This window comes from Tursiops truncatus, chromosome 3 (genome assembly GCF_011762595.2).
Source record: "Tursiops truncatus isolate mTurTru1 chromosome 3, mTurTru1.mat.Y, whole genome shotgun sequence".
Classification (NCBI taxonomy): Eukaryota; Metazoa; Chordata; class Mammalia; order Artiodactyla; family Delphinidae; genus Tursiops; species Tursiops truncatus.
Window position 1 is genome coordinate 117,543,040 of NC_047036.1, and position 25,017 is coordinate 117,568,056.

General features: G+C 42.3%; 3 protein-coding genes across 3 annotated transcripts; all 3 read left to right on the top strand.

Annotated features, from left to right (window-relative positions):
• Positions 1 to 1,823: 1,823 nt before the first annotated feature.
• LOC117311631 (protocadherin beta-8-like) lies at positions 1,824 to 5,540 on the top strand. The gene has a single exon (XM_033853287.2). It carries the CDS (start codon positions 2,059 to 2,061, stop codon positions 4,456 to 4,458), a length of 2,400 nt encoding a protein of 799 aa, XP_033709178.1. The 5' UTR covers positions 1,824 to 2,058; the 3' UTR covers positions 4,459 to 5,540.
• Positions 5,541 to 5,676: 136 nt separating this feature from the next.
• LOC101317869 (protocadherin beta-16) lies at positions 5,677 to 11,171 on the top strand. Its single transcript, XM_019924861.3, has one exon. It carries the CDS (start codon positions 8,437 to 8,439, stop codon positions 10,834 to 10,836), a length of 2,400 nt encoding a protein of 799 aa, XP_019780420.2. The 5' UTR covers positions 5,677 to 8,436; the 3' UTR covers positions 10,837 to 11,171.
• Positions 11,172 to 20,117: 8,946 nt separating this feature from the next.
• Positions 20,118 to 23,254, top strand: LOC101317578 (protocadherin beta-14). The gene has a single exon (XM_033855144.2). It carries the CDS (start codon positions 20,312 to 20,314, stop codon positions 22,709 to 22,711), a length of 2,400 nt encoding a protein of 799 aa, XP_033711035.1. The 5' UTR covers positions 20,118 to 20,311; the 3' UTR covers positions 22,712 to 23,254.
• The last annotated feature ends 1,763 nt before the right edge of the window (positions 23,255 to 25,017 follow it).

Here is a 25,017-nt window from a genome sequence, read left to right on the forward strand (position 1 = left end):
TTCATTTCATAGAAAAGATTAATGACCATGAATAGAAATATTACATCATTTTGATCGCTTCATTTGTTTATTTTCCTCACATTGCAGTAATTTTCCTACAGTAGTCCCTACCTTTTTAACACGTTTTTCTCCTTTAATTTGAAAGTTTATTTTTTAAAGTTTCTATTCAATATACTTCAGTGCTGAATCAGAAAAGTATAAGAAAAAGAATACTTTTAAATATGCAATATTAAAGAGAAACAAATTATCATTGAATTACTTAAAGATTCTGAAGAGTTAAGGAGAAGCTTTGTTTGTTATAATAATCTGTAACTGCTTTTTCTTTAACAGTTATCCAGATCATTTTTGCAGAGCTGTATTCTGAATATATCATAAGCTAGTGCTGATAACTCTTAAAATAGTAATATTACTGTGCATTACTAATGGGATATAGTCTAACGACAAGAAAAAAAGAACCTCACAGCATTAAAATCTTAAGTTGTTTCCATAGAGTCAGGATAAAATTATTTAGTTTTTCAAGCAAATCAATGGCATGGAAAAGGGGAGGAGGGAATCTTGCACAATGAGAGAAATTAAGACATACCAACCAAACGCAATGGATAGTGGATCTTGTTTAATCTTGATTCAAACAATCATAACGACTTTGAAATAATTGGAAAAATCTGAATATAGATGGGATATTAAACAATATTAACTTAATTTCTTAGGTGTGGTAAGGGCATTGTAGTGGGTTTTTTAAGACATTAAAAGTTAGAGATTTATAATGAAGTTTTATGGGTAAAAATTTAGTTTGGGATGTGAAAATGTTGGGGAGACAGGGTAAACAATTGTAGCAAAATATTGATAATTGTTCTAGCTAGTTTTGAGTACCTGGGGGTTCATCGTACTATTCTCCTTCATTATGGGGTTTGAAATTTTTCAAAATAAAAGGTTTTTAAAAATTGACACTGTAAAAAGAGAAGAGGACACCCTTCTGAGATACAGAATCATCACTACCATCACAGATTATACATGTATTAGAAAGATTCTCCAGCCTTTCCGGTTTCATCGTTAGATATGATAACTTCATTCTGAAATAATGCTGCTCATGAATTATTCTACCACGTGAATCTTGGGGATTTTTTTAGTCATGACAATGGATTAATGCAAACTGAGCTACCTGATGGCATCACATTACATGCCTGGTGTGTGTGTGTGTGTGTGTGGTTAATCTCTTTCTGCCTCAGTTTCCCCATCTGTAAGGTGAGGAACTCACAGCAGCCCTATGTAGTAAGTACCATTAATATCTCCACCTTAGACAGATGAGAAAACTGAGGCAGAGGTTAAATAACATGTCCAAGGTTCACAGCTACTAATTATTCCCATAGTTCATGGCAATAAAAGTATATAATTCTGCAAGTTTTCTATGTTATTATATATATATATTTAAATTTCTGCATATAGTCTTTCTTCTCAGGCAAACTGTTACATAAATATTTTCTTTTTGCTACAAACGCAATTAGCATTATTGAAAGTAGTCTCTACTAATATCATTTCTCCTATATGGCCCTCAGACAACTGCCTCAACCTTAAGGTTCAGAGATAGTAAAAATAGTATTGTAGCCTTACATAGCTCGGTGATACGTACTGGCAAGAGTTGGGAACATTGGGGAGTTCCCTGGTGGTCCCGGCTTCAGTCCCTGGTCGGGGAACTGAGATCCCGCAAGCCACGCGGCTCAGCCAAAATTTAAAAAAGCAAAACAAAAAGAGCTGGGAACATTGCATCCATTTTCAACCCAGAAAATGTAAGATTCTCTGAGGACGCGTGGTGGCGCTGCACGATAAGGTACAAACCGGAACCGCAGCTGCGTCTCCATTAACAGGCAAAACTCAACAGCAGAGCCTGGAAGCCCATGAGAAGCTTGGATGCCACAGAAGGAGGACTGGGTCCTCTGTAAAGGACTACTTACTGGAATATTTCTGAAGTACCTTGTGGAATAACTACAGTCTCAGAAACGTACTGAGGCCTTTACAGCTCAGCGGAACCACCCTCGCCAGAGGCTATACCGAGCAAGAACAATGGAGGTTGGCAGGAAGCTCATTTGCAGACAAAGGCAAGTCTTTTTCTTCTTTTTCTTCTTGGGCTTAGCTCAGGCGGGCTCTGAATTTAGGCGTTATTCTGTGGTGGAGGAAACTGAAGGGAGCTCTTTGGTAACCAATTTAGCAAAAGACCTGGGTCTGGGGCAGGGGGAACTTTCCAGGCGGGGAGCTAGGGTCATTTCCAAAGGAAACAAACTGTATCTGCAGCTCGATCAGGAGACTGGGGATTTACTGCTAAATGAGAAACTGGACCGCGAAGAGCTGTGTGGTCAGACAGAGCCCTGTATGCTGCGTTTCCAGGTGTTGCTAGAGAATCCCTTAGAGTTTTTTCAAGCTGAGCTACAGGTAATAGACATAAATGACCATGCTCCGGTGTTCATGGACAGAGATATGTTGATAAAAATATCAGAGAGCAGTCCTCCTGGGACTAAGTTTCCTCTGAAGAACGCTCAGGACATGGATGTAGGCCGAAACAATATTGAAAACTATACCATCAGTCCCAACTCCTATTTCCGGGTCCTCACCCGCAAACGCAGCGATGGCAGGAAATATCCGGAACTTGTGCTGGACAAAGTGCTGGATCGGGAAGAGGAACCTGAGCTCAGGTTAACCCTCACTGCTCAGGATGGCGGTTCTCCACCCCGGTTTGGCACCGCTCAGGTCTCCATCGAAGTCGTGGACATCAACGATAATGCCCCTGAATTTGAGCCGCCTTTCTATAGGGTGCAGATCCCCGAGGACAGTCCCATAGGCTACCTGATTGTCAAAGTCTCTGCTACGGATATAGACATAGGAGTCAATAGAGAGATTTCCTATTCACTTTTCCAGGCTTCAGAAGAGATTAGCAAAACCTTTGAGATCAACGCCATGACAGGAGAAATTCGACTGAAAAAACAACTTGATTTCGAAACAACTCAGTCTTATGAGGTCAATATCGAGGCCAGAGATACTGGAAGTCTTTCTGGGAAATGTACCGTTCTGACTCAAGTCATGGATGTGAACGACAATGCTCCAGAGGTCACCATGTCTGCACTTACCAGACAGATCCCCGAGAACTCTCCTGAGACTGTGGTTGCAGTTTTCAGTGTTTCAGATCTTGATTCTGAAGAGAATGGGAAAATAAGTTGCTACATTCAGGACGATCTACCTTTTTTCCTTAAATCTTCCATGGAAAACTTTTATACCCTAGTAACAGAGAGACCGCTAGACAGAGAGACCAGAGCAGAATACAACGTCACCATCACCGTCACGGACTTGGGGACCCCCAGGCTGAAAACCGAGCACAACATAACCGTGCTGGTGTCCGACGTCAACGACAACGCCCCCGCCTTCACCCAGACCTCCTACACCCTGTCCGTCCGCGAGAACAACAGCCCCGCCCTGCACATCGGCAGCGTCCGCGCCACAGACAGAGACGCGGGCGCCAACGCCCAGGTCACTTACTCGCTGCTGCCGCCCCTCGACGCGCACGTGCCCCTGGCCTCCCTGGTGTCCATCAACCCGGACAACGGCCACCTGTTCGCCCTGAGGTCCCTGGACTACGAGGCCCTGCGGGCGTTCGAGTTCCGCGTGGGCGCCGCCGACCGCGGCTCGCCCGCGCTCAGCAGCCAGGCGCTGGTGCGCGTGCTCGTGGTGGACGACAACGACAACGCGCCCTTCGTGCTGTACCCGCTGCAGAACGCCTCGGCGCCCTGCACCGAGCTGGTGCCCAGGGCGGCCGAGGCGGGTTACCTGGTGACCAAGGTGGTGGCGGTGGACGGCGACTCGGGCCAGAACGCCTGGCTGTCGTACCAGCTGCTCAAGGCCACGGAGCCCGGCCTGTTCGGCGTGTGGGCGCACAACGGCGAGGTGCGCACGGCCCGGCTGCTGAGCGAGCGCGACGCGGCCAAGCACAGGCTGCTGGTGCTGGTCAAGGACAACGGCGAGCCGCCGCTCTCGGCCAGCGTCACGCTGCACGTGCTGCTGGTGGACGGCTTCTCGCAGCCCTACCTGCCGGCCCCTGAAGCGGAAGCGGCGGACGCGGCTCCGGCCGCCCCGCTCACCGTCTACCTGGTGGTGGCCTTGGCGTCGGTGTCGTCGCTCTTCGTCTTCTCGGTTCTGGTGTTCGTCGCGGTGCGGCTGTGCAGGAGGGGCGGGGCGGCCTCGGTGGGTCGCTGCTCGGTGCCCGAGGGCCACTTTCCGGGCCACCTGGTGGATGTCAGCGGCACGGGGACCCTGTCCCAGAGCTACCAGTACGAGGTGTGTCTGAAGGGGGGCTCTGGGACCAGCGAGTTCAAGTTTCTGAAGCCAATTGTGACCAATTTTCAGGGCCATTCCCCTGGCCCAGATATAGAAGAAACCCCCAACTTTAGGAAAGATTTTGGTTTCAGTATTCAGTGACAGCAATTGTGTTTCACGTTCCATATATTTTAAATTGATGATACTTCAAGGTGATGGTTTTTCTGGCAACCTATCATGAACTTTTAAACTACACTCAACTTGCTTGCAAATTTTGTTTTAAAGAAAGCTATCTTTTCTTCATTACTGTAAGAAGATTAATGGTCCTAAATCTTGCCTCTCAAAACACTGTTGAAGTCAATAAATGTACAGGTTCTTTCTGGCATAGCTTAGAAATGTGTTATGAAAAAAAACAGTGGGAAATTAATTCTGTATAATCAGTTATATTTCCTTGAGTTTTTCTTATTAGTTTTTAAACCATTAAGTACATAAGAGCAGTACTGTACTAACACACTGAAGCATGCCCAATCAGGAAGGAGAGAAAACTGGTACAGTGAGAATTTGGCTCTTACTTTATTCTGCTCTCATAGCACTTTATTCTTATTTTCTCTTATTAATTGTATATTCATTAATATACCAGTGTTAGTTTTAATATAGTTATTGTAATTGCTTTCCATTTAGTTTCCCTGGTGTAAAAGGGGAGAAAAAGCTACACTGTGTTTATCCAGTGTGATGAAAGGGCATAGCAGGAAATTGGCTTTTCCCACTTGAGAAACATTGGTCATACTGTGACAGAAAATGCAGTAGCTGTCCAATCTCCATTCATCTTTTCTTCTTTGGTAACACACTCCAAATTTCATTTAGAGCATTAGTGTGCTTAGTCAAAAGAACGTTTTCCCAGGCTCCTTGGCAGCTAAAACGGGACATTTGACTACATGTATATGTAAATGTTGTTAGAGACTTCCAAGAAGGCCATTAAAAGGGAGGTGACTCATCTAGGAAAGGGTCCCTTTTTGTCCTTCTCTACCTGCTTCTTGCTGCTTGGAATGTGGGAGTCTTGGTTGGAACACAATCAGTCATATTGAGCCATAAAGCAACACTAAGGATGGAAATAATGGACCAAGACAGTCAGTATAGAATAAACTGATTGATAAGGACCCCTGATAATCACAGTTACCATGTCATCCCTGGATTGCTCACTTCTGAGCTTTTTTTACATAAGAAATAAAGGAACTTCTATCTCATTTAAGCCACCATCATTTTAGTTTGTGCTACCTCCAGTGGAATCCAATCCTAATGCTTTCACAGTAAGACTTTTTGTTAAAATGTTATATAATACGGTAAAATGGACAGATCTTAAGTGTGTAGTTTGCTCTAATTGATCTTTGTCAAGTTTTCCTTGATTTCTAATTTACTTAAGAGTACAGAGTGCTTTACATTCATTATCTTTTTAATCCTCTGCCAAACCCTAAGGAAGTTGGCATGTTATTTCCTCTTTTACTTGTTCACAATTCTGAAGTAATAAAAGGAAAAATTTGGAATATATTCTAAGTCTACTTGAATGGAATGTTCCAGTTCTTAACCAGTACGCTATCACAGCAGGCATTAACTGGTGGCATTGTCTTCCTAACCAAGGAAGTGAAATCCTTCTATTGCATGAATTGAACTCCTATATAGAAATGTAACTTTTAGTCTGTAGCTTGATTGTTCTATACCAGAGATCACACTGCTCTGGACCAATAAACCCAAAGTTCTTACAGAAGCACTGACCTAAGTAAGCTGGGTCAGGTACCACAATTGACCTTCATCATGATCTTATCAGCCTGATTACCTTCCTGTACCTTCTCAACATATCACATTCATAATTGCAGAAATGAAGGCCCTAAACAGGGAGTAGAATTACCCTATGGTTGTATTTCTGGAGTTTTTTTGTACTATTCCTTCAGTCTTTTTCTGTCAGTCCTAATATATATTTTCTCTTTTTTTTGGAAGTTTATTATATACATTCTGTAAGTCCCTTATTCAAATTAAATATACTGTATTCATTATAGCGCACTATTTCTTTGAAAGCAGTTGCTATTCTAGTATTAGCTCTAAATGAAATAACTAATTTCAGAGAAGTATAGGCAATGATGTGGAGGAATTTTTATCACTAAATAATTTAGAGATTCTGGAAATTAAATAGAAATAAAGATGATAGGCTCCAGTTATTTTCTATTAAAACTAACCATATGTCTTTGACAACGCCTCTTAAAAATTATGCTGAAAAAAGATTTAGAGGGTCATAAATGACTTTATTCTGAAAGGATGGCTCACAAGAGCCGAATCAGACATTCTTCAGCATTTGCTGTGATAATCCAATTTTGTAGAGTGATGAATTTTTGTTGACTCAGATGCTGGGTGCATGAAATTTCATGCTTATGTATTCATTTTCTATTTCTACTATTAAAAATTATCACAAACTTGGTTGCTTAAAACAATAAAAATGTACTACTATATAGTTCTGTAGATCTGATGTCTGATATGGGTATGACTGGGTTAAATTCAAGATGTCACCAGGGGTGCGTTCTCTTCTGGTGGCTCTAGAGGAGAATCTATTTCTTTCTCTTCTCCAGCTTCTAGATGCTGCCTACAGTACTTGACTCATGGCCCCTTTCATCCATCTTCAAAGGCAGCAACATTGTTTCTCTTAGTCCACTTCTTCTGTAATCACAGAGGGGTGTAATCACCCCTCTGACCATAGCCAGGAAAGGTTCTGTCCCTCCCAGATAATCCAGGATAACCTACCCCTGACAAGGTCCTCAATTTACTTATATCTGTGAATTCTCTTTTGCCATGTAAGATAACATATTTACAGATTTGGGGAATTAGGGCATGAACATCTTTCGGTGGGTGGCCATTATTCTGCCTACCGCAGGTAGCTTGGAAGAAAATTATCTGGTCTAGCAGGACGACCTGTGGCCAAAGGAAGGCATACAAAGACCTTTATAACAGAAGTTTAGACCCCATTGATTGAATGCTTTAACCCCAGACAAGGTATTTATCAAAAATTGTTCTACAGATTGTTAACAAAAACACTGGATTTATAAAAACATTATGAATCTTTACTGGAATTCAATTTAAATTTTAAAAATGGAAAATCTGAACTAAAGAGTATTTTGGGGTTTTTTTAGATGATGAAAATGTTCTAAAATTGACTGTGGTGATGGATGCACTACTCTGTGAATATACTAAAAGTCACTGAATTGTAGACTTTAAACGAGTGAATTGTATGGTATGTGAATTACATCTCATTAAACCTGTCTTTTAAAAGGAATAAAACAGAAATTATTCTTGTCATGATAAAAAAAAAATCCCAAAACATGTCAGGCCTAATCCTTAGACTGCCTTTTTGGGAAATAACTTTCCAATAATTTGAAAGTTTCAAAAACACATGTCCTCAGGCTTAGGTGTTGGAAAGAAGAGGAAGTAATCTACTCTTTAATAAGGCGTTGATAAAATACTCTCTTTAGAACCATCACTGATTGCAATTTTGCAGTGTCCACTCATCTGTAATTCTATAACATGTACCATGAAAATAATGTACTTGTGAAACTGTTCCCATACTATTTCAGAAATATTTTTCTTCTAAATTTATATTCTTCTCAGCTTAAATGTTAATTAAATTATTTTATTTAATTATTCACCCTGAACAGCTTTAAACAGTCAACATAATGAAAGTTTGCTCTTAGTACTCTTCCTGTGTAACAACACAGCTCTCTCTGAACTCATAAAAACCACAAGAAAATAGAACTAAGTGTTTCATATTACAGAACACGGTTGACACAGCCTATGTGTTACATTTAGGAGAATTTTGCATCCAACGTTAAACCAGAAAAGATAAGACATAGTAAGAACGCATGGTGGCGCTGCAGGTTAAGGTGGTGAGAAACAGAATTGCAGACGTAGCTCCAGGATCCAGCCAGTTTCACACTGCCTGGAAGCTGAAGAACAGCTTTCTCAGTCAGAGCACAATGTGCGTGAAACCTCTTTAAAACTGTATTTAGAGACATAGTTCTGACCTGCTATACTGCAGGACCGGACTACCAGGATCCTGGGCATATATGAAGCTCCTGTGAACTCAGTTTTCAGGAAAGAGCAATGGAGATTGGATGGATGCACAATCCGAGAAAAAGGCAAGTCCTAGTTTTCTTTGTTTTGCTGAGCATGTATGGGGCGAGCGCAGAGTTGGGGCCCTATTCAGTAGTGGAAGAAACAGAAAGAGGCTCCTTTGTGGCAAATGTAGGAAAAGACCTGGGGCTGGGGTTGACAGAGATGTCCACCCGCGGTGCCCGGATCATTTCCCAGTGGAACAAAGAGCATTTGCAGCTCAAGGTTCAGACTGGGGATTTGCTCATAAATGACAAACTAGATCGAGAGAAGCTATGCGGTCCGAGTGAGCCTTGCATACTACATTTCCAAGTATTAATGGAAAAACCGTTAGAGATATTTCAGGCAGAACTGAGAGTGAAAGACATAAATGACCATTCCCCCGTGTTCACTGAAAGAGAAATGTTTCTAAAAATACCGGAAAACAGTCCTATAGGAATTTCATTCCCTCTGAGTAATGCTCTGGACTTGGATGTAGGCAGCAACAATGTTCAGAACTATAAAATCAGCCCCAACTCCCATTTCCGGGTTCTAACCCAAAATCGCAGCGATGGCAGAAAATACCCTGAGCTGGTGTTGGACAAAGAGCTGGATCGGGAGGAGGAGCCTGAAATCTCATTAACCCTGACAGCGCTGGATGGCGGCTCTCCGCCTCGGTATGGAACCGCCCAGGTGCGCATTGAAGTGGTGGACATTAACGATAACGCCCCTGAGTTTGAGCAGTCCCTCTACAAGGTGCATATTCCCGAAGACAGCCCCGTAGACTCCCTGGTTGTCACTGTCTCTGCCAGCGATGTAGACAGTGGAGTCTATGGGAAAATATCATACGCATTCTTTCAACCTTCAGAAGATATTAGTAAAACTTTGGAGGTAAATCCTATGACAGGAGAAATTCGACTGAGAAAAAAAGTTGATTTTGAAACAGTTCTGTCTTATGAAGTGGACATCAAGGCCACTGATGGAGGAGGTCTTTCAGGAAAATGCACTCTTCTCCTGCAAGTAGTGGATGTGAATGACAATCCTCCAGAAGTGACAGTGTCTGCACTCACCACTCCCATCCCAGAGAACTCCCCTGACATTGTAGTTGCTGTTTTCAGTGTTTCAGATCCTGACTCTGGGGACAATGGGAAAACTATTTCCTCCATCCAGGATGACCTTCCTTTTCTTCTAAAACCTTCAGTCAAGAACTTTTACACCTTAGTAACCCAGAAAACACTAGATAGAGAAGAAAGAGCCGAGTACAACATCACCATCACCGTCACAGATATGGGAACCCCCAGGCTGAAAACCGAGCACAACATAACCGTGCTGGTGTCCGACGTCAACGACAACGCCCCCGCCTTCACCCAGACCTCCTACACCCTGTCCGTCCGCGAGAACAACAGCCCCGCCCTGCACATCGGCAGCGTCCGCGCCACAGACAGAGACGCGGGCGCCAACGCCCAGGTCACCTACTCGCTGCTGCCGCCCCTCGACGCGCACGTGCCCCTGGGCTCCCTGGTGTCCATCAACCCGGACAACGGCCACCTGTTCGCCCTGAGGTCCCTGGACTACGAGGCCCTGCGGGCGTTCGAGTTCCGCGTGGGCGCCGCCGACCGCGGCTCGCCCGCGCTCAGCAGCCAGGCGCTGGTGCGCGTGCTCGTGGTGGACGACAACGACAACGCGCCCTTCGTGCTGTACCCGCTGCAGAACGCCTCGGCGCCCTGCACCGAGCTGGTGCCCAGGGCGGCCGAGGCGGGCTACCTGGTGACCAAGGTGGTGGCGGTGGACGGCGACTCGGGCCAGAACGCCTGGCTGTCGTACCAGCTGCTCAAGGCCACGGAGCCCGGCCTGTTCGGCGTGTGGGCGCACAACGGCGAGGTGCGCACGGCCCGGCTGCTGAGCGAGCGCGACGCGGCCAAGCACAGGCTGCTGGTGCTGGTCAAGGACAACGGCGAGCCGCCGCTCTCGGCCAGCGTCACGCTGCACGTGCTACTGGTGGACGGCTTCTCGCAGCCCTACCTGCCGGCCCCGGAAGCGGAAGCGGCGGACGCGGCTCCGGCCGCCCCGCTCACCGTCTACCTGGTGGTGGCCTTGGCGTCGGTGTCGTCGCTCTTCGTCTTCTCGGTGCTGGTGTTCGTCGCGGTGCGGCTGTGCAGGAGGGGCGGGGCGGCCTCGGTGGGTCGCTGCTCGGTGCCCGAGGGCCACTTTCCGGGCCACCTGGTGGACGTCAGCGGCACGGGGACCCTGTCCCAGAGCTACCAGTACGAGGTGTGTCTGACGGGAGGCTCTGAGAGTAATGAGTTCAAATTCTTGAAGCCGATTCTCCCCAACCTCCCGCCCCAATGCCCTGGGAAGGAAATAGAAGAAAATCGTACCTTCTACAATAGCTTTGGGTTCAATATTCAGTGACCATAAATAACTTTTATATCTCATAGGTATGTTGTTTTGTGGCACTTCCATACCAACATTATTTCCCCCAAAATGTGTGTGTTTGAAGTTGTACTGATGTTACTTTTATATTTTCGCATGTTCTACCCACCTTTACTTTTAAGTGAATGTTTATCTTTACCTGTGGTTGTAGTTAGATAGCAATTTATTCTCTAACCAAGGAGGTCTTAATTTGTAATTAATTTGCCTCCTTAAATAATAACACCAAATCAGTTTTTGCTCATGGCCCTCTCTCCAGTTGAACTTTCATTCACAATTATGCTTATGATAAAATAAAGCAGACCACTTTCAAAGTATTACAAGGGTTCAAGTATTTCTTCATTTTCTTTCTTTCTTGCGGTTTTTCTTGTGGTTGAATAATGGTTGCTATTCAGAAATGTCATTCTTTCTTTAAATTCACCACTGTTTTACTTAACATTTTAAAATGTTTATTACTGCTGAAAATATACCTGAAAAATCATGTCCTATGATACAATCATAAACACCTTGTTAGAATGGGGCAGAAGGCAATTTTCTTAGTGTCTCTTCTTTACTCATCCTGGAGGGTTATTCTGAAGACACATTAATATTGTGGCCACCCACAGAATACTGGAATATGAAGTTATAATTTTCCAGATGTCTCATTAATGTTACAAAGGTATGATGCAACCTAGTTGAATACAGGCTCCCAAGTAATCATTTGTTTATTGTAGAGTGGACTTGTTTGCTAATGTGTATAATTTTTTGCCTCCTGTGTTATCCCAGAATTTAATATATATACACTGGGCACTAATTTTCAAACTTTAAAAAATCACAGGCAACTGAAAAATTATATTGTATATATTATATAACATACATATTTTATATGAAAGAAATGTTTTGTGAACAGTGCTTAGCTTTTTTGTGATACAATCTGAAATTGCCTGTATTATTCCATTCTGTTTAATTTTCAAATGTGGTCATGATCCACTAAATTGATTTCATGACCTACTAATGGGTAGCAATCCAAAGTTTCAAAACCACTTTTCTCAGATATTTGTAGAGTACTGAAAAGTATGAAAAGATAGTCCTTTAACATTCTAATTTTCGAACTTTTTTCAAGTCATTGTAGGAGGAAGTTTTGTTTCATGCTGTACAAGCACCAACCAACCACTCTTGCCTTTAGTAACCTGACTATATTACAGAAGAGAAAGCCTTCATTGTTGGGGGAGGATCTTTCCAATGAATTTCATCAAAAAGTCTAAAGTCTGTGTGTTGTGGAAGGAAAATGTAGATGAGCAAAATGAGTAAGGGTATAGAAGGAAAGGAAGTGTGTGTGTGAGAGAAAGAGTAGGCATGAGAAAGAGGAGGTGCATGAGGGTGAGTAAAATGATTGCTTTTATGCCTGAGGTGGGACCACAGACTGGAGTCAATGCCACACACTGCCTCTTGAAGATATTCTAATCTTATCATTATAGAGGGGCTGGGTATTAGTCAGTTAATAATGCCTGGAAGTCAAACCTCTTGCTCTAACATATCCAAAATAATCTAATGTTTACAGCCCTTGAATGCTAAAATTTCACCACCAGTTCTTTTGAACTGTGTGGACTGATTAATTACTCTTTGAATTCAAGAAAAATGGAGGGAACAAAAGTCTCTCCATGCAGGCTAACTAAATTCTAATTTTCTATTTTCAGAAGTGGAACTTGGAGTAAGTTCTTCTTCCCTAAATGAAAGCTTCCTTACATAGAGAACAAAAACTCATATTAATTAATCAAAATTAAGTATTAAGGTTACCTCCTGTGTTTACTGTTCTTAGTGGGGAAAAGATGGAGGACTACTAGCTTAAAGAGATATACAGTTATAGCTGTCAACAACCAAGGTGGGAGTGTTCTAGCAGCTTGTTTCCCCAGTAAGCTTGGTCTCTCTCATCTATAATGGGGGAGGGGGAAAGAGCAGTTTAAACAGCTCAGGCAGAAAATCTAACAGGCACAACAGCAGAGAAAAGGACGAGGTACTTGTCCTCTTGCTTAGAGTTTTTCCAGCTATCTGAACAGGAGGACTTGCCTATTTCTGGAAAGAACTATGTGTTTCCTGACTCTAATGGAGAGAGGCCAGGCCTTCAGGAGCTCAGATGCCCAGATATAAGTAAACCAACCAGTTATCTTACAATGTATTGCTAAAAATAGATTTTGCTCTTATGCTTCAGATACCTTATTTATAGTTAAATATAAACCAGTGCATAGGAATCCAACTGTATCAGCCAATTTTATATGAAAGGACTATAAGTTGTCCAATGGGAAGAGGTCACTTACAAAATGGAGATGCAAGAGACTGCTCAGCCTCCCAGAAATGATTTTCTTGAAAACCCTTACCAATAAGAACAAAATAACACTTTAGGTTGGAATTTGCCAAGAGTATGGGAAAGAAAGGACATAAGGACATTTTCACTTACAAACACATTGTTTTCCTCATTTCCTTTCTACTTCAAGTCCCTATCCTACTACTGCATTCCTGCATCCACTGATTAATCTAACATGGCCTCTCAGTCCTCTGTTCCAGTTGTCATTAGTGCCTTGGCTACATGCTGTACTTTTTCACTACCCAGAACTGTTCTTTCTATGAAATATGGTTTCAGATCTCTCCCTCTGAGAACACAACCTTCTATGCCTTTAGCCCTCTCATCTTGCTACTCCTATCACATCTTGTCTTTGACCTTGTCATGACCTCCATTCCATGATGCTACTACCACCTATCAACCCCCTCCTGTTTTAATTTCCTTCCCATCCAGCTGACTCCCTGTTTAGCACTCCCAATCACTTCATGCTCATATTCTCAATTCTCTTGTTCAACTTGCCTTCACTCTAGGATTTCCTTCACCACCTGATGAAACTCCACATGAGATGAATATAGTTATCTCTTTTCTCTTACACCCGGGATGCTGCACTCTATAAGACAAACTTAGAAAATTATCAATACTATTGCCACTAAGTTTATCACACCCAAACTTAATTGGGCTTTCAAGATCAAGAAATCTTTTTGTATTTTCCTAATCAGCTTTCTCTTTTATTCTCCATAACAACTACTTCAAACCTACTTATCTTACTTTAAACTACTCACCCTACTACTTACACACCCCTTTTAGCAGACGAACTTGCTTAATACCTTAAAGAGAAAACAGAATCCATCAAATGGGAATTATCTCAATTTCCTGTCCCCAAACCTATACTCTTGATAGCATATGTACTTGGAAAATTTCCTCTGCTGAGGTCCCTTCCACCTAAGTCCAATCCCTTCATATATAGGATCCCTGGATCCTATTTTGACCACTTTCTAGGGGCTTCACATTGATTACATCCTTTCTTGTGTATCTTAATTTTCTGCCTCTTTACTCAATACTGCAAATTAGCATTTAAAAACATTTCTCTAGGCTTAAAAAACCCTCCTGAGTCTAAATTCTCCTCCAGATACCAATCTACTTCTTTCTTTTGAAGCTAAATTTCTCAAAAGGATTAACATTTTTATTTCCTTATCCCTCTCACTTTTCATCCCAGTGAAATCTAATTTTTATCACAACCACTCTACTGAAAACTGCTATTGTAAAGCTCATCAAAGATTTGTGTATAAGTTAGGTAAGGTTACACTACTGAAATAGAGCAGCACAACTACACAGTGGCTTGTAAAAGTATGTATCTCTTTCTTGTACCAGCCACAATGTAAAGGATTGGGTAGATAGGGCAGCTTTGCTCCTCATGGTACTTCTGGAACCAAAATTTGTTCCAAGTAATTCCTCTTACATTCCCTGTTTCAGTGTATAATCTACATGACTTGTAGCTGGGTCACTGCCACATCTGGGTTCTAGCTGGCTAGGAGGGAAGAGACACAATCAGATGTCTTCCATTCCAGACCCAGAGGTAGCAAATAAAAATTCTGTTCACAATCTGTGAGAACTTAATTAGCCACACCTAACTACAAGGAAGGCTGAGTCACCATGTGCCTGGGTACAGTTCTATTACTATATAGAAAAGGAGAACAGATTTTGGCAGACATCTATCAGACTCCTCCACAATGACCATCTTCTTAAATCCAATGGACCATTTTAATACTTATTTTTCTTGAGTTTTCTGAAGGATTTGCTACTGTTGATCCTCCTCATCTCCTTGAAATGCTATTTGCTTTTAGTTCGATGATTCTGAACTCTGCATCTTCCTTGTCTTTTTTAAAAAAATGCTTCCTGGGCTTCCCTCGTGGCGCAGTGGTTGAGAGTCCGCCTGCCGATGCAGGGGACACAGGTTCGTGCCCTGGTCCAGGAAGATCCCACATGCCGCGGAGCACCTGGGCCCGTGGGCCATGGCCGCTGAGCCTGCGCGTCCGGAGCCTGTGCTCCTCAACGGGAGAGGCCACAACAGTGAGAGGCCCACGTACCGCAAAAAAAAAAAAAAAAAAAAAAAAGCTTCCTTACCTCTCCTTTAAATGAAGATGTTTCTCAGAGTTCTGTGCTAAGCCTCTTCTATTCTTATTTGACACACTTTTGCTTGGTTCTCGTAGAGATCTCATGGTTTCAAACACCATACACAGGCATACCTCATTTTATTGCACTTTATTGCATTTTGCAGATATTGTGTGTTTTTACAAATTGAAAGTTTTTACAAATTCAAAGCCCTGCAATGAGCATATCTATCGACACCATTTTTCCAGAGCATTTGCTCACTTTACGTCTCTGTGTCACATTTTGGGAATTCTCACAATATTTGAAACTTTTCATTTTATTATATTTGTTATAATAAAACAAATATAATGGTGATCTGTGATCAGTGATCTTTGATGTTATTATTGTAATTGTTTGGGGGGGCACCATGAACTATACCCATATAAGACAGTGAACTTAATAGATAAATGTGTGTTCTGACTGCTCTACCAACTAGATGTTCCCCATCTTTTTCCCTCTCCTTGGGCCTCCCTATTCCCTGAGACACAACAATATTGAAAATAGGCCAGTTAAGGGACTTCCCTGGTGGCGCAGTGGTTAAGAATCCACCTGCCAATGCAGGGGACACGGGTTTGATCCCTGGTCTGGGAGGATCCCACATGCCACAGAGCAACTAAGCCTGTGTGCCACAACTACTAAGCCTGCGCTCTAGAGCCCGCGAGCCACAACTACTGAAACCCACGTGCCTAGAGCCCTGCTCCACAACAAGAGAAGCCACCGCAACGAGAAGCCTGAGAAGCCCGCGTACCTCAACGAAGAGTAGCGCCCGCTCGCCGCAACTAGAGAAAGCCCTCGCGCAGCAATGAAGACCCAACTCAGCCAAAAATAAAATAAATTAATTAAAAAAAATTTTTTAAAGAAAATAGGCCAGTTAATAATCCTACAATTTGCCTTAAGTGTTCAAGTGAAAGGAAGAGTCACATGTTTCTCACCTTAAATCAAAAGACAGAAATGATTAAACTTAGTGGAAAAGGCATGCTGAAAGCCAAGACAAGCTGAAAGCTAGGCCTCCTGCACCAAACAGCCAAGTGTGAATGCAAAGGACAAGTTCTTGAAGGAAATTAAGAGTGCTACTCCAGAGAACACATGAATGATAAAGTGAAACAGCCTATTACTGATATGGAGAAAGTTTTAGTGACCTGGATAGAACATCAAACCAGATACAACATTGCTTTAAGACAAAGCTTAATACAGAACAAGGCCCCAACTCTCTTCAATTCTATGAAGGCTGAGAGAAGTGAGGAAGAAGTAGAAGAAAAATTTGAAGCTAGCAGAGGCTGGTTCATGAGGTTTAAGGAAAGAAGCTGTCTCTAGGATGAGAAAATGCAAGGTGAAGCAGGTTCTGATGTAGAAGCTGCAGCAAGTTATCAGGAAGATCTAGTTAAGATAATTCATGAAGTTGGCTACACTATATCACAGATTTTCTATGTCAATGAAATAGTCTTAATATGGAAGAAGATGCCATATAGGGCTTTCATAGCTAGAGAGTAGAAGTAGGCGCCTTGCTTCAAAGTTTCAAAGGACAGCCTGACTCTTTTGTTAGGGGCTAATGCCGCTGGTGACTTTAAGTTGAAGCCAATGCTTATTGACCATTACGAAAATCCTAGGGCCCTTAAGAATTATGCTAAAGCTACTCCGCCTGTGCTCTTTAAACTGAACAACAAAGCCTGGGTAACAGCACACTTGTTTACAGCATAGTTTACTGAGTATTTTAAGCCCACTGTTGAGATCTAGTGCTCAGAAAAAGATTCCTTTCAAAATATTACTGCTCATCGACAATGCATCTGGTCACCCAAGAGCTCTGATGGAGATGTACAACCAGATTAATGTTGTTTTCATGCCTGCTAACACAACATCCGTTCTGCAGCCCATGGATCAAGGAATCATTTTGACTTTCAAGTCTTACTATTTAAGAAATAAATATCATAAGGCTTTGGCTGCCAAAGATAGTGATTTCGCTAATGGATCTGGGCAAAGGAAACTGAAAACCTTTTGGAACAGATTCACCATTCTGGATGCCATTAGAAATTCATGATTCATGGGAAGAGATCAAAATATCAATATTAAAGAGTTTGGAAGAAATTGATTTCAACCCTCGTGACTTTGAGGGGTTCAAGACTTCAGTGGAGGAAGTAACTTCAGTTGTGGTGGAAATAGCAAGAGAACTAGAATTAGAAGTGGAGCCTGAAGATGTGATTGAACTGCTGCAATCTCATGGTAAAACTTTCTCATGGATGAGGAGTTGCTTCTTATGGATGAGCAAAGAAAGTGGTTTCTTGAGATGAAATCTACTCCTGGGGAAAATGCTGTGAAGATTACTGAAATGACAACAAAGGATTTAGAATATTACATAAACTTAGTTGATAAAGTAGCGGCAGAGTTTGAGAGGATTGACTCCAATTTTGAAAGAAGTTCTACTGTGGGTAAAATGCTATCAAACAGCATTACGTGCTACAGAGACACTGTTCATGAAAGGAAGGCTCCATCGATGCAGCAAACTTCATTGTTGCCTTATTTTAAGAAATTGCCACAGCTACTCCAACCTTCAGCAACCATCATCCTGATCAGTCAGCAGCCATCAACATCAAGGCAAGACCTTCCATCAGCAAAAACATTACGACTTGCTGAAGTCTCAGATGATAGTTAACATTTTTTAGCAATAAAGTATTTTAAGTTAAGGTATGTACATTTTATTTTTACACATAATGCTATTGCACACTTAATAGATTACAGTATAGTGTAAACATAACTTTTATATGCACTGGGAAACCAAAAAATTTGTGATTCACTTTATTGAGATACTCGCTTTATTGCAGTGGTCTGGAATGGAACCCAAAATATCTCTGGGGTATGCCTGTACATGCTGATGAATCTCAAAGTCCATATCTCCAGCCCAGATTTGTTTTCTGTGTTTCAGTTATATATGTACACACACACACACACACACACACACACCCACACACTCCACAGGCACTTACCTCAATATCAACATGTCCCAAACTAACTTTATCTTTTTCTATTTCAATCTTGGTTGTTGTTTTTTTTCTGCCAGCATTCCCTGTCTTAGTGAATGATGCACTAACCATCAGTACCCAACCCAGAGAGGTGTTCATTATCCTTGAGTCTTTCCACTTTTTCTCCCCATGCAAGCCATCAATCACTGGGTCTTAAATATTTTTATCTTCTAAATATCTTTCTAATCACCCCACTTCTCCTTATCGACACTAGTATTACCTTCATCCAGGCTACTATCACCTCCTAACTGGTCTCTCTGATTCCAGTTATTCCCCCTGAAACTGATTATCATACTTCAGCCAATTTTGATTTTTCAAAACTGCAGGTATAATTATGTTAATCAACTGTTTAAGATCCTACATTGTATTATAAGTGCCTTTAGGATAAATTTTAAAATGCATGCTATAACTCATATAATTGTTTATGTCCTTACTCTGCTTCTTTCCCCCAACCTCATTTTAACATTCTCCCCCTTCCATGGTTTAAAGCTTGAGGCATATTTAACTTCCCAGTTTCCTTAAAATATCCGTTCAAAACACTTCTCCTGGGCTTCCCTGGTGGCACAGTGGTTGAGAGTCTGCCTGCCGATGCAGGGGACACGGGTTCGTGCCCCGGTCCGGGAGGATCCCACGTGCCGCGGAGCGGCTGGGCCCGTGAGCCATGGCCGCTGAGCCTGCGCGTCCGGAGCCTGTGCTCCACAACCGGAGAGGCCACAACAGGGAGAGGCCGGCGTACCGCAAAAAAACAAACAAACAAACAAACAAAAAAAACTTCTGAATGGCTCCTCCAGATCACAACTTGTAGTTCAATACCTTAGGAAAGGTTTCAGTGATGTCCAAAAATATGGATTAGATTTTATTTATTTTAACAGGCACTTAACAAGCACTTACTAGCCACTTTGTAAAACTTAACTCATTAGATTCCTATGATAATAATCCTACGAGGTAAACACTATTATTACCCCTATTTTACAGTTAAGGAAGCAGAGGTACATAACTTGCCCAAGACTTAAGATAGTGAGTAGGAGAACTAGGATTCTAATGTAGACATTTTGGTTCCAGAATCCATGTTCATAACCACTATGCAATGCTGTCTCCTAGGTATAAGATGTCCGTTCCTCGTATTTATATATTACTATTTACCTGTGCATACATTCTGGCATATTTTAATTACTTGCCTGACAAATTTTCTAGACTGTGAGCTCCATAAAGACGCACATATGTATTTTTAAAAATATACAAGTGAAAAAAGCAATGACATTACTAACTATAATCGACTGAAATCTATAAGTGTTTACAAGAGTGTAGGGGAGGATATATTTGCAATTACTCAATAAATGGCCTGAATAAAATATCATTTCTTCAGTTCAGGACATTTTAATGGTTCCTCTTGTCGGGCATTCAAAACAGTGATAATTCAGTGCACTTCATGAACCTTGTTTAAATACTGATTCAAACAAACCAACAGTAAAACATATTTTGGAGGAAAATGTGTAAAAACAAACACAGATTGAATATAAATTATATTAAGCTACCAGTACTAAATTTGTAGATCGTGATAGTGGTATAGTATATATTTTTAAAGTCCTTATGTATTACAGATACTTAGTGAAGTATTTAGAGGTAAAAATACGTGATGTCTGGGATTTGCTCTAAAATACTCCAGATGAATTTATGAATTACTTGTTCAAAGAGAAAAAAAAAAATTCTACTGAAAAAATTCATAGAGACACATGGTGGCGCTGCAGGATAAGATGAAAAGAGTGCTTCTACAACACTGTGGGCTCCATTATTCACGGGAACAGAGAACATCCAACCCACTGAAAAGAGAGATATTAAGGAGCTTCACCTACAGACCTGCTGGAGGTTTATATACTCTCTAGAAGTTTCCAACTAAAAAAAGAATCAGAGCCTCAGCTTGCAAAATTAGAGCTGAACTTAAATTTTTCTACAAAAGAGGTTTCTTGAAGAAACCATGGAGATCAGAGGGGCACTCGTTCTGCGGAAAAGGCAAGTTCTGTTTATCTTTGTTTTACTGGGATTGTCTCAGGCAGGTCCTGAGTCTGTGCGCTATTCTGTGGCAGAGGAAACAGAAATTGGCTCTTTTGTGGCCAATCTGGCAAGGGATCTGGGGCTTGGGGTGGAAGAGCTCTCTTCGCGGGAGGCACGGGTAGTGTGTGATGATAATGAAAAGCATTTGCACCTCGATTTGCTGACCGGGGATTTGCTCGTAAGTGAGAAACTGGACCGGGAAGAGCTGTGTGACTCCACGGAGCCCTGTGTTCTGCATTTTCAGATGGTACTGGAAAACCCTTTACAGTTTTTTCGGGCTGAGCTACATATCAAAGATATAAATGATCACCCTCCTACATTTCTTGACAAGGAAATAGTTATTAAAATATCAGAGAGTACCATTATTGGAACCACATTCCTAATGGAGAGTGCCCAAGATTTGGATGTAGGAAGCAACAGTCTCCAAAACTACACAGTTAGCCCGAATTCTCATTTCCACATTAAAATTCAAGACAGTGGTGATGGAAAGATATACCCTGAACTAGTCCTGCACAGAGCGTTGGACCATGAGGAGGAGTCTGAGCTCAGATTAACACTCATAGCACTGGATGGTGGATCCCCGCCCAGGTCTGGGACAACTTTGGTCCTCATCAAGGTCTTGGACATCAATGACAATGCCCCAGAGTTTCCTCAGAGGCTCTACGAGGTGCAGGTCCTGGAGGACACACCTGTTGGCTCTTGGATTATCACCATCTCTGCTAAGGATTTGGATGCAGGAAACTATGGGAAAATATCTTACACATTTTTTCATGCATCAGAAGATATTCGTAAAACATTTGAAATCAATCCACTATCTGGGGAAGTTCATTTGCGATCACACTTGGACTTTGAAGCAATACAGTCACACATTATAAATATTCAGGCAACAGATGGTGGGGGTCTTTCGGAAGAATGCACTCTTCTGGTTAAAGTAATAGATATAAATGACAATCCACCAGAAGTGACCATGTCATCAATTACAAAGACAATTCCAGAGAACGCCTCAGAGACCCTTGTGGCTCTTTTTAGTGTCCGAGACCAAGACGCTGGGGAAAATGGGAGGGTCGTTTGCTCTATTCAAGATGACCTCCCATTTTTTCTGAAATGGACCTTCAAGAACTTTTTCACTCTAGTTGCAGAAAAAGCACTGGACAGAGAGGAAAGAGCCGAGTACAACATCACCATCACCGTCACTGACATGGGAACCCCCAGGCTGAAAACCGAGCACAACATAACCGTGCTGGTGTCCGACGTCAACGACAACGCCCCCGCCTTCACCCAGACCTCCTACACCCTGTCCGTCCGCGAGAACAACAGTCCCGCCCTGCACATCGGCAGCGTCCGCGCCACAGACAGAGACGCGGGCGCCAACGCCCAGGTCACCTACTCGCTGCTGCCGCCCCTCGACGCGCACGTGCCCCTGGCCTCCCTGGTGTCCATCAACCCGGACAACGGCCACCTGTTCGCCCTGAGGTCCCTGGACTACGAGGCCCTGCGGGCGTTCGAGTTCCGCGTGGGCGCCGCCGACCGCGGCTCGCCCGCGCTCAGCAGCCAGGCGCTGGTGCGCGTGCTCGTGGTGGACGACAACGACAACGCGCCCTTCGTGCTGTACCCGCTGCAGAACGCCTCGGCGCCCTGCACCGAGCTGGTGCCCAGGGCGGCCGAGGCGGGCTACCTGGTGACCAAGGTGGTGGCGGTGGACGGCGACTCGGGCCAGAACGCCTGGCTGTCGTACCAGCTGCTCAAGGCCACGGAGCCCGGGCTGTTCGGCGTGTGGGCGCACAACGGCGAGGTGCGCACGGCCCGGCTGCTGAGCGAGCGCGACGCGGCCAAGCACAGGCTGCTGGTGCTGGTCAAGGACAACGGCGAGCCGCCGCTCTCCGCCAGCGTCACGCTGCACGTGCTGCTGGTGGACGGCTTCTCGCAGCCCTACCTGCCGGCCTCGGAAGAGGAAGCGGCGGACGCGGCCCCGGCCGCCCCTCTCACTGTCTACCTGGTGGTGGCCTTGGCGTCGGTGTCGTCGCTCTTCGTCTTCTCGGTGCTGGTGCTCGTCGCGGTGCGGCTGTGCAGGAGGGGCGGGGCGGCCTCGGTAGGTCGCTGCTCGGTCGCCGAGGGCCCCTTTCCGGGCCACCTGGTGGACGTCAGCGGCACGGGGACCCTGTCCCAGAGCTACCAGTACGAGGTGTGTCTCATGGGAGGTACTGGGACGAATGAGTTTAAATCTCTGAAGCCGATTATCCCTAATCTTCCAGTCCAAGACACCGGTAGGCATATAGGAGAAAATGAGAACTTTAGGAATAGCTTTGGATTCAACATTCAATAAAATAATTTACTTTAAACTTCTAATATTTTGTCATTCTTGGCAAACTGTGGATCCATTTTGTCAATCTGTAATAGATTTTACGTTGGACGGTAGTTGCATGCATTATCATTCCTCATGTTCTCCTCACAGTTGCTTTAAAAATCTTTATTTGTGGCTATAATGACATGGAAAAATAATCTGTGTTCTGCTTTTTCATATATTTGGTCAAAATGTCGTATTAATGGAGTTATTGCTAATTTTTTGTTCTGATAATGGCATAGTTATGCAAGACGATGTTATTATTTGGAGGTGCAAACTCAAGTATTAAGACCAAATGCCACAATGTATGTAATTTACTTCTAGACATTTCATCAAAGCATAGATACAGCAAAAATTAAAAATGCTGTTGTAGAGAACGGACTTGAGGATATGGGGAGGGGAAGGGTGAGCTGTGACAAAGCGAGAGAGAGGCATGGACATATATACACTACCAAACATAAGGTAGATAGCTAGTGAGAAGCAGCCACATAGCACAGGGAGATCAGCTCGGTGCTTTGTGACCGCCTGGAGGGGTGGGATGGGGAGGGTGGGAGGGAGGGAGACGCAAGAGGGAAGAGATATGGGAACATATGTATATGTACAACTGATTCACTTTGTTATAAAGCAGAAACTAACACACCATTATAAAGCAATTATACTCCAATAAAGATGTTAAAAAAAATGCTGTTGAAGCTGGGTGGAAAGTATATTGGATTTTACTGCACTATTCCCTTTGAAAATTTTCATCACAAAGGATAAAAGTGCCACCTCTCCAGTATTCAGTAGTAGGGTATCTTATTTGTTTGTTTTTTGTTATATAGTGTTTTTCAAGAATTCACTTTATGACAAGATAAAAGTGACCACACTGAAAATTATTGATTTCTTAAGTAATTTTCCTTTTTTTTACTGTTGTCGTTGATGCTGTTTTGGGAAGAGTCTTATAATGTTCTGGGATTTTATGTTGCTATTTTGTTTTCTTTCAATATACCACATTTGCTGGTTTAAATTTGTATTATTTTATGTTGTTCATTATGTAACTCATACGTTCATGGTATCATCTTGAGTAAATACTCCTCCATCAGAAGAGTACAGATAAAAACTTCTTAAGAAATTAAAATGAAAATTCAAACTGGTAGAGAAATAAATTAGGTTCACTTTTCTATTGATTTTAAAAAGTAAATATAAAAACATCCTTAATACTTTGTGGCCTCTCTCAGATGTTCATAAAGAAGGAATGGGTCTATATTAATGGTTTATAGATGTCTCATGGTGTTCCAAATTATAATGTCTCCAATCTATAAGTGTACAGTTCAGTGGACACTTTGGTAACTAGAATGTAGTGTGGATATAGAGCTACTGTGCATATACATTTCTGTGATTTCTCTCATAAAATTAAATATTATAGACTAGATGATGTAGTAAAATGCAATTTTGCTTGACATTGTGAAATGGGTAAAACAAATTCCAGTTTTTTAGGAATTTTTTTCTTTGCTTCATGCAGTTTTTACTGGTCTTATTTTGTGTTGCAACAGATATTTACTAGTTGTGAGGATTTTATTAAATAGACATTTAAGCAGTACAATCCTGAAAAAGAATGTTTGGGCCCTCTTTATCTCTCAGAGTCATTAGAAGCAAAGCTTATGCTTCTTATGCTAAGAGTAAGAGTAGATAACAAAATATCCTATTTGAATGATACAGAAACAAACTTGTACACTACCAGATAGAATGGAATTCAAGGTCAGATATTTTATATAAGAAAATTTGGTGATGATTGAAGAGGTGTCAAAATCACTTGGGGTGGGGGGGAAGAGACTGATTACTTAGCAATGTTATTGGGAAAACTGGCTCACTATATAAAGAAACAAAATCCTTATCTCATGTGATATAAAAATAAACTTCATGTGGATCTAAGAGGTGAATTTGAAATATTTAATTGGAAAAAATGTAACAAGTCTAAGTAAAAATGTCTTTATGACCTTATTATTGATTTTGATTTCTTAAACAAGGTTTTAAAAGTGCCAACAATAAGGATAAAAATTGACAAATATTACTACCTCAAAACTAGAGGATAGCCCAGACAAGCTAGCAGATGACAGACAGGGAGAAGCTACTTGCAGCATTTTCACTGAGAAGGATTAATATTTAGATTATTCAGATAAATCTTACATATAGCAAAAGTCAGAAAGTCGGAAGAGCCAATAGAATATTTTTAAAAGGACAAAAGGGAAAGGAAATTCAAAAGAGGGGAAAACAGAAAGTCTGAGAAGAACATGAAGTGATACTCAACC